Here is a 9,949-nt window from a genome sequence, read left to right on the forward strand (position 1 = left end):
TCATTCACTGATAGGCATTGCCTTTATCACTGTGTAATGATCCTTGTGAGAGAGGATACAGCAAGGAAAAGTTAGAAGGGGAATCATTTTGCTGCTATGCTTGCCGTCCATGTCCAGAAGGGAAAATATCAGAACAGAATGGTAGGAAATTTCCAAATACAGTATAAAGGAGGGTACAACATTGTCTATAATCCACTGTATCAATTCCAATCAGTGTGTTCTTTTTCAGATATGGATGACTGCTCTCCATGTGCAGAAGATCAATATCCAAACCCTGACAAAAATATGTGCATTCCAAAGCGGATCACTTTTCTGTCCTATGAAGAACCCCTGGGGATCAGTCTGATCATTTTTTCCCTTTGCTTTTCTTTGATGACAATTTTGGTCATCACAATCTTCATGAAACACAAAGACACTCCCATCGTCAAAGCCAACAACCGGAATCTCACCTACATTCTCCTAGTTTCCCTCCTCCTCTCTTTCCTTTGTGTCTTTCTATTTCTCGGGAGACCCAATACGATTGTGTGTCTCCTTCGACAGCCAGCTTTTGGACTCATCTTTTCAGTGGCGGTTTCTTCTGTCTTGGCTAAAACGTTTGTTGTGGTTCTAGCTTTCATGGCCACCAAACCAGGTTCCAGATTGAGAAAATGGGTGGGGGGAAGAATGGTCAGTTTCATTCTTCTAGCCTGCTCCCTTGTCCAAATGTGTATTTGTGCTGTGTGGCTGATAACATCCCCACCATACCCAGATTTTGATGCACACTCAATACCTGAAGAACTCATCCTGGAGTGCAATGAAGTCTCGGTCATGTTCTACTGTGTTTTGGGCTTTATGGGTTTTCTTGCTCTTGTTAGCTTCTCCGCTGCTTTTCTAGCTAGGAAGTTACCTGACAGTTTCAATGAAGCCAAATTCATCACCTTCAGCATGTTGGTCTTCTGCAGTGTTTGGCTGTGCTTTATACCAACGTATCTAAGCACAAGGGGAAAATATATATTGGCTGTGGAGATCTTCTCCATGATCTCCTCCAGTGCTGGATTATTGGTGTGCATCTTTCTTCCTAAGTGTTTTATCATTTTGATGAGACCCGAATTGAATGATAAATATCAGCTCATGAAGAAAAAGTTTTAACAAATCTTTCTATTTGCCTGATGCCAATATTTGTAGATATAGAATGAATTATTATTTCAGACCAATTAGATCTCAAAATGATGTAATCACATTTCTTCTCCTTATCAATCCATTTTTTAGGCTGCTTTATATATAGATGTTGGAGTTGCACATTTTAGCCAGAAAACAATGTGCAGTAAGATTGGCATTCTATGTTGCCCTGTGTCTGAGATTTAAGATAGATCAGAACTTTTTTTCTTTCTGGAAAAAAATTATTTTTTTATTTGGTTTGTCAATGCTTACAATGGGGAACATAAGAGCATGTGGACATGTTTCATGTATGATATATGATTAAATATGAATTGTAAATTTGTCTTGAGTGATCATCTTAATCCATATGCACACTAGAATGTGAAAAAGAAGTGAGTTAAATACAAATGAGCTTTTCATTAAAAAAAAAATTAGGGCTTATGAATGGTTTCTGAAACAGGAAAAACTGGCAGTTTTCTAGTATACATCATGCATATGAAAAATGGGCTAAATTCAAAAAATCTGCCTAGAAGTTGCAGAGCTTTGCAACTAGATGATCTGAGAAACCGTATCACCCTAAAGAGATGACCATGGGTCTACCCCAGATCATCCAAGCCCTGAGTCAGGAGAATGGTCATACTCCATGGCTGAGAGCCTCTGGGCTCCCCACCATCCTACATCTCACCCCCCCCCCCCACTTGTGGCAAGATGCCTGCAGCCTCTGCCTCTTTTTTTCTGTGCGAGAAGCCTCCCGGCTAATATATAATTGCACCGAAATCTACCAGCCTCTGTTTTTCGAATGCACCAAAAAAGATCTTCAGTCTCATCACCATTGCTACCCTGTTCTTCTCACAGGCCATGCACATTCACCCCATTGCCTGATGCACCAGAGGTACTTGCCTGGGCAAGTACCTCCACTATGGCACAGCAGGCAGTGGGGTGCACACCGGTGCGAAGAACAGGTGGCAAGTCCCAGCTGCTGCTGCTTTGCCAGCTGGAACTGAGCTGGTAGCCCAAGCACCATCTCCTAGCTGAAGGTACTGGGACCTCACATGTGCACAGGCACATGGGCAAGTCCCTCTGGCACAGCTTGAGCTCTGTGTATGCCCGAGAAGGGGGAGCAAATTTTTCTGACTCCCTTCCTTTCACTTCGCTGCTGCTCGGAAGATAGATGCCCCAGCCTGTCCCTTTAAGGTACTTCAATTTGGAGGGAGGGACCAAGACGGAACAGGTAGAGCACAGGAGATGCCTTCCGACTCCCGGCCGAGTCTTGCGGTGTCCCCATCCCCCTTCCAAGAAGGTTCCAGCTGCCACTATTTTTCTTATATGTATCCATTTCATGTGTTCATAACTATATTTATACTTATACCTATTATTTTGTAAGTGATTGACAAATCAAATAAATAAATAAATACAAATAAAATAGAAAGAAATAGAAACAAAAACAATAGAAATAGAAATAGACTATAATTACTTAAATATCCATGTCTATGCTTTGAACATATATTCAATTCAATTCTTTGTTGGCCAAGTGTGATATGACCTGCTATATGCTTGTCACGCTGTCTTTCTTCTATTTCCCCAATCAAACTTTGTAAAGTACCACTCTATTGCATCATATATACCAATCCACAAAAGTAGAAGTAAACCACATGAAAACCCAGTAGTGCATAAGCATCCCCATTTCTGGAAGAATGGATGAAAAAAACAATGCAATTGAATGCAAAACAATGGTCAATACGGAGTAGTGTAGCATAGTGTAGTAGAATGTAAAATTAGATTAGACTAGATAAAACACTCTGGGAGGGAAGATTAGATTATACTAGACAAGACACTCAAGAGTAGAGAATTATAGAGAGGAGAGGAGAGGAGAGGAGAGGAGAGGAGAGGAGAGAAGAGGAGAGGAGAGGAGGAAGGGGTGGAATGGAATGGAATGGAATGGAAAGGAATAGAATAGAGTAGAGTAGCATAGAGTAGTGTAGCGTAGAATAGAATAGAATAGAATAGAATAGAATAGAATAGAATAGAATAGAATAGAATAGAATAGAATAGAATATTTACATTTGTATCTTCATTTATGGATATCATGGATTTATTTTTATCTTGTGACTCCTGCCTTCCTGCCTCAGGAGGGCCTTACATATTTTGAAGATGTTTACATATGTGACTGTGCCACTACCATTAACATATTAGCCAGTTTCTCTCCTCCAGATCCTATGGGATTCCATGGAAAAAGGAGGAACTGATTCTGAAGGATGCTATTTATTGTCCCCATGATATTCCATCCCATAGCTCAGAGCCCCGGAGCTCTGTGAATTGATTTGATAGTATGTTGCATTTGCTATCTCTGTCTGAAAAACATTTCAAGAAGACACTTCAGTCTAATCTACCTCAAAGATTTTCTTGCAGACAGCAGCATTTGTTCACAGAAAGAAAACACTCAAGGAAGATTTTAGTTTTTCTGGGGTTGCTGTTAATAGTAATGCCTCTGATAGTGTGCCAAGATCCTAACCTTCCATGTGACCTTCATGAGCCTGTTCCTATATATTAAACGTATCATCAGATTGGCTTCATCAACCTTGTTGGGATTATCTCTGCCTTGTTTAGCATAGTGTAGTCTAAATATCTAGATATCAAGCCATGTCTAAATATCTGTAACTACATCTGTCTAATATTTTAACTATGATTTGGGGGAAGGGCATATTTCCCCTGATCAAAGTTCATTTGATATTTCTGATACCAAAATTCAGCAATTTCCTTCTGGATATAAGCCATTCTAAAAAGCTGTGGTTTGATACTGTACTATTTATTAAGAAATAGCACTTCCAATTTGAAGCCACTATTTGCTTTCTACTAGAAATGAAGTGGAGCTCTCACCTCACAAACAGGAGGCTGTGAGTTCAATCCGAGGTAGAGGCAGATATTTCTCTCTCTGGGCACACTGAGAATATATCTGCTGAACAAAACTCTGCATTGGAGACAGGAAAGGCATCTGGCAATTAAAACACTATGCTGGCTCGATGGAGTTACCAAGACTCCACCCCACAAGGGATTATGAGATTGTTAAATGAAGATGATGATGATGATGGTGGTGTGTGTGTGTGTGTGTGTGTGTGTGTGTACCTGCATGCAGGCACACGCTAATATGTTTCCTTGCATTTTTCAGGATCTGGGCTAAGTAGTAAAGATGGATGCATTACTAGAGGGATCAAGAGCAGGAAAAAGTAGGTCCTAATCCTGCTATATATGGCTTTAGTGAGATCCCATTTGGAATGCTATATCCAGTTCTGGGGACGTCACTTAAAAAAAGATATTGATGAGATTGATTGAGTCCAGAGATGAGCAACAAAAATGGTATATATATATATAAAGGTTTTCTTTCAGAAAATGTTTCCAAATGAATCTCATTAACAAAAGGGCCTCATACAGCTATTGAAGTATTTAAGATGGATCTGGGTTTGAATTCTTGTAGTACAGGATGAAAAAGGAGAGTAATTTGTCCAAGAAGTGGTCCCTACACTTTCTGAATATGGCATCTGTACTGAGTTCATAGAAGAGATACCAAACACATATTTCTATAATGACTTTATTGATGTTATGGATGAAGGAAAACATATATACCATGTTCTCATGAAGAGCAGCGACAATGTGATAATCATATATGGTAAAACTCGGACCATAACATTTCTGAGAATGTTCCTCTGGTTTTCAGAAGTGGAGGACATACCAAAGAAGACAAAAATCTGGCTTATAAATGCTCAGACAGATTATGATTCGATCTCCTTTCATAAATCATGGGATGTCCATTTCCTACATGGGGCTTTATTTATTTATTTATTTTATTTATTTATTTTATTTATTTGATTTGCCAATTGTTTACAAGATAATAAGTATAAGTGTATACATAGTTGTGAATACATGAAATGGGTACATATAAGAAAAAATAAAAGAAGAATAAGAGAAACAATAGGACAGGGACGGTAGGCACGTTGGTGCGCTTATGCACGCCCCCTACAGACCTCTTAGGAAAGGGGTGAGGTCAATAGTAGACAGTCTAAGGTTAAAGTTTTTGGGGTTTGGGGGAAGAAACTACAGAGTCGGGTAGAGTATTCCAGACATTGACCACTCTATTGCTGAAGTCGTATTTCCTGCAATCAAGTTTGGTGCGGTTAACTTTGAGTTTGTATCTATTGTGTGCTCTTGTGTTGTTATGGTTGAAGCTGAAGTATTCATTGACAGGTAGGACATTGCAATGTATGATTTTATATACCATGCTTAAATCAGACCGAAGACGGCATAATTTATCTTTTGCAGTTCACATAAAAGAGATTCAAGACTTCCAGGAATTTCTTCACAATCTAAGTCCAAACAATGACCATCATGATCATTTTAGAAAAGATTTCTGGGAACAGGCATTTGGTTGTTTCTTCTCAAACTCAAGAACAGAGACATCTGAGAAAACTTCTACCAGACAGGAGAAGCTTGGGACTCTTCCTACATCTGTGTTTGAAACACACATCAGTGGACAGAGTTACAACATTTACAACACACTCTATGCTCAGAAAGAGTGTGAATGACCAGATGACTGTCAGGAATATAAATCCTTCCATTCCCCACCATTCACTTAGAACTGAAGAAGCTCTTGAATGACAAGAGAACCCTCTTCAATGAAATCAAGAAAGTCCAGTTGTTTCTTCTAAAAGCACCTTTGGGACAACCATATCTGTAGTTTCTTTTTTCTTTAGTTTTAAAAATAAACTTTATTAAGTTTAGTTTTTGGCTAAGTATGTCCATTTCAGCACAGTTGTAGACCTTCTGGATTATCAGATTGTTTGTTGTCATCTGATCACCCTTCCAGCATTGTGCAAAAGCTATTCTTGCTACAGTGATTATGTGTAAAATTAGGTATTTCATTTCTTTTGCGTACTCACCATTTATCATTCCCAATAGAAAAATTTTGCCCTTGAGATCCAATTGAATATTTGTAATTTCTTTTTTCAAAATTCTTATTTTTTTCCAGTATTTTTTTACTTTTTGGGCAAAGCCACTAAGCGTGGAAGAATGTACTCCTCTTTTGCTTACATTTCCAGCAAAGTGGACTTAGGTTTAAGTACATATTAGCCAACCTTGAGGGTGCCAGATACCACCGATAGCTAATTTTATATTGATTTTCTTTATAGACCGCCAATTTCATTACTTTATGATTTTGCTTCCAGATTCTTTCCCAGTCTTCCAGATTGATACTATGTCCTACATTCCTTACCCACACAATCCTTGGGCCCTTAACTATTTCTTCTGCCAATTCAAATTCTAGTAGGTAATTATACAATTTATTTTTATTTATTTAATAATTTATTTTGATTTGTCAATCGCTTACAAGATAATAGGTATAAGTATATACATTGTTATGAATACATAAAATGGGTACATATAAGAAAAATGAAAGAAACAATAGGACAGGGACGGTAGGCACTTTGGTGCACTTATGCACGCCTCCTACAGACCTCTTAGGAAAGGGATGAGGTCAATAGTAGACAGTCTAAGGTTAAAGTTTTTGGGGTTTGGAGAAGAAACCACAGAGTCAGGTAGAGTATTCCAGACATTGACCAATCTATTGCTGAAGTCGTATTTCCTGCAATCAAGTTTGGTGCGGTTAACCTTGAGTTTGTATCTATTGTGTGCTCTTGTGTTGTTATGGTTGGAGCTGAAGTATTCATTGACAGGTAGGACATTGCAATGTATGATTGTATATACTGTACTTAGATCGGACCAAAGGCGGCGTACTTCAAGGTTTTCTTGGTCTAGAATTTCAAGTCTGGTGGCATAAGGTATTCTACAATGAGTAGAGGAGTGGAGAACTCTTCTTGTGAAATATTTCTGGACTTTCTCAACTGTGCTAATATCAGATATGTAATGTGGGTTCCAGACTGATGAGCTGTATTCGAGTATTGGTCTAGCAAATGTTTTGTATGCTTTAGTTAGTAGTGTGATCTTACCAGAGAAAAAGCTCCGTAGGATTAGGTTAACAACTCTTAATGCCTTTTTGGCTATGTAGTTACAGTGGGCTCTAGCACTTAGATCAGGGGTGGGCAAACTACGGCCCGCGGGCCACATCCGGCCCGTTGGTCTTTTTAATCCGGCCCGCCGAAGATTGGTACAGAATTAAGGTTTGATGTGAATGATTGAATGATTGCATTCATTTGATTTTGACTTGTAATGACAGGCATTTCAACACCAGGTGGCAGCCCGTCTATCAAATTTTAAAAGTCAATGAGGCCCCCGAGCCAAAAAGTTTGCCCACCCCTGACTTAGATCATTAGAGATGAGTATTCCAAGATCCTTTACAGAGCTGGGATCATCAACAAGGTCTTGACTATTTAGCTTGTATTTTATTTTCTGATTTATTTTTGCCAATATGTAAGACAGAGCATTTATTTGTTGAGATTTGAAGTTGCCATTTGTTTGCCCATTCTGATACATAGTCAAGATCTTTTTGAAGGGTAGCAGTATTGTCTGTGGTATTGAACAGCTTTACATCAGCAGCGAAGAGAATGCAGTTGCTCTTAATATGATCACAGAGGTCATTTATGTAGAGTATGAAGAGAGTTGGTCCTAAAACACTGCGTTGGGGGACACCTCTATTGACAGGTACAGAATTTGACAGGACACTCCCAATTTTGACTATTTGTTGTCTGTTTGACATGAATGCTTCTATCCAGTTATGCAGTTGTCCAGAGATACCATAAGATTTTAGTTTTAGGAGCAGTTTGTTGTGTACCACTGAATCAAAGGCTTTACAGAAGTCTATGTAGATTGTGTCTATTGTTTTGCCCTGATCGAGTTGTGTAGTCCATATGTTTTTGCAGTGTAAGAGTTGCAACTATTAATGCCTTTTTGGCTATGTAGTTACAGTGGGCTCTAGCACTTAGATCATTAGAGATGAGTATTCCAAGATCCTTTACAGAGCTGGGATCATCAACAAGGTCTTGACTATTTAGCTTGTATTTTATTTTCTGATTTATTTTTGCCAATATGTAAGACAGAGCATTTATTTGTTGAGATTTGAAGTTGCCATTTGTTTGCCCATTCTGATACATAGTCAAGATCTTTTTGAAAGGTAGCAGTATTGTCTGTAGTATTGAACAGCTTTACATCATCAGCAAAGAGATTTGGAGTTTAGTTTTTTGTCTGTTCCCTCTAATATTTTTTCTATCTGATTCGGCTTTACCTCTATTCCAAATTCTTCTACATCTTTTTTGTACCTTGTTTTAAGTTGTAAATATGGCCACCACTCTATCTTTCTTCCTTGCTCTCTGAGTTCTTCATTTGTCTTTAGTATTCCTTGGGAGTCTAAAACATCATACTATTTGATCCTTCTTCCAATTTCTCGTGCATTGGGGTGTATCAATGCCTCCATGACAGATACCCACCCTGGAATTTTCATATAATGTCTATGAATCTCTTTCCAAATCTTTATCAATGAATTTCAAATTGTGTGTCTATTAAAATAGGAGTATGTCTTGTGTCCAGGATTCCACATGAAGGCATGCCACCCCACCTGCCAATCATGCCCTTCTAGAGTTAATATTCTTTTATTTCTCATATTGGCCCACTCTTTAATCCACTTTAAGGCTGCTGCTTTGTAATATAGTTCCCATGAAGGAAGTCCAAATCCACCTCTGCATCTATTATATTGTAATGCGCTCATTTTTATTCTCGCCCTTTTTCCTGAGCAAATGAATTTCATAGTAATTTTATTTAATTCACTAAAAAAAATTGTCCAAACATCTAATACTATCCTTGTATTGTTTTTTTATTTGTCTTGTTGGTAGGAGACCATTTTGATCTGGGTGTATTTTTTTACTCAATATTTTTTCATTCTATTAGCCATTCTGTTCATGTATATTTTATAATCGGAGTTCAATAAAGAAATTGGTCTATAGTTTTTTTATATATGTGGTATCTACACCTTCATTCAGTATTAATATAATATACCCTTCTGTTATGTCTCACCTTTACAAAGGAGGTGAGAAGTCCAAATTCCAACTGAATACAAACAAGCAAGCAAATCCAGTAATTATAGAGTTAATTCCTTGAGCCGATAAAGTTCTTGGCAGTCTCATACACGCTGTCTGCCAAGTCCAACAAGAAAGCAGGAATATAAATCACACAAGCTATCACAACACAGAATAATCCGAAGCTCCTCTGAATAAGTCACACATTGTCCCGTACGAAACTCTCAGAGCAAACACACCCACTTTTATTCCCTGTGGGGAGTGTCAGTCCCTCAGCTCAGTCTCTGATTCGTCCCTTCCTCCTGCATTGCAGCTCACACTTTTGCCTGCGACGCTGCCTTGCATCAAGCCAGTATTCCTCTCCTTGATTCTCAGTCAGAGACTTTGATATGCTCTCCTCCTTTTCCTGATTAGCCTCAGGCTTTCCCTCTCGGTTATCTGCCGACACCTGAGGCACAATCAGGGAGGAAGGCATTGCTGAAGAGGAAGTTCCTGGGGAGGAAGACATTCCCAATTCCTCCTCTTCCCCATCGTCTGAGTCTTCTTCCTCTAACAATGCAGGCTCAAGCCTCAGAGCCACAACAAAGAATTAAAGAATGCGAGCAAAGAAATGGAGGACTCACTGGTCTACCTAGAGATGGACAAGGTGGCTACATACTTGAGATTCCAAAATGTAGTGGAATCCAGAGAAGAAGACCTGGAACAACTAATGGCGGAAATACTGGCAGGATTATTGGAAAAGGACAAAGATGACATCTTAAGGGAGTTTGATGAAGTTTATAGGGTTAGCACTAATT

General features: G+C 38.7%; 1 protein-coding gene across 1 annotated transcript; it reads left to right on the forward strand.

The window, feature by feature from the left end:
• The first annotated feature begins 231 nt into the window (after nucleotides 1–231).
• Nucleotides 232–1,128, forward strand: LOC113428293 (vomeronasal type-2 receptor 26-like). The gene has a single exon (XM_026690850.2). It carries the CDS (start codon nucleotides 232–234, stop codon nucleotides 1,126–1,128), a length of 897 nt encoding a protein of 298 aa, XP_026546635.2.
• The last annotated feature ends 8,821 nt before the right edge of the window (nucleotides 1,129–9,949 follow it).

This window comes from Notechis scutatus, chromosome Z (genome assembly GCF_049901735.1).
Source record: "Notechis scutatus isolate UNSWTSFEM ecotype Mainland chromosome Z, rNotScu1.2, whole genome shotgun sequence".
In the NCBI taxonomy this organism is placed as follows: Eukaryota; Metazoa; Chordata; class Lepidosauria; order Squamata; family Elapidae; genus Notechis; species Notechis scutatus.

Bases quoted from the DNA above. Each gene is read 5' to 3' on its own strand.
- LOC113428293 (XM_026690850.2), top strand. From the start codon at position 232: ATGGATGACTGCTCTCCATGTGCAGAAGATCAATATCCAAACCCTGAC.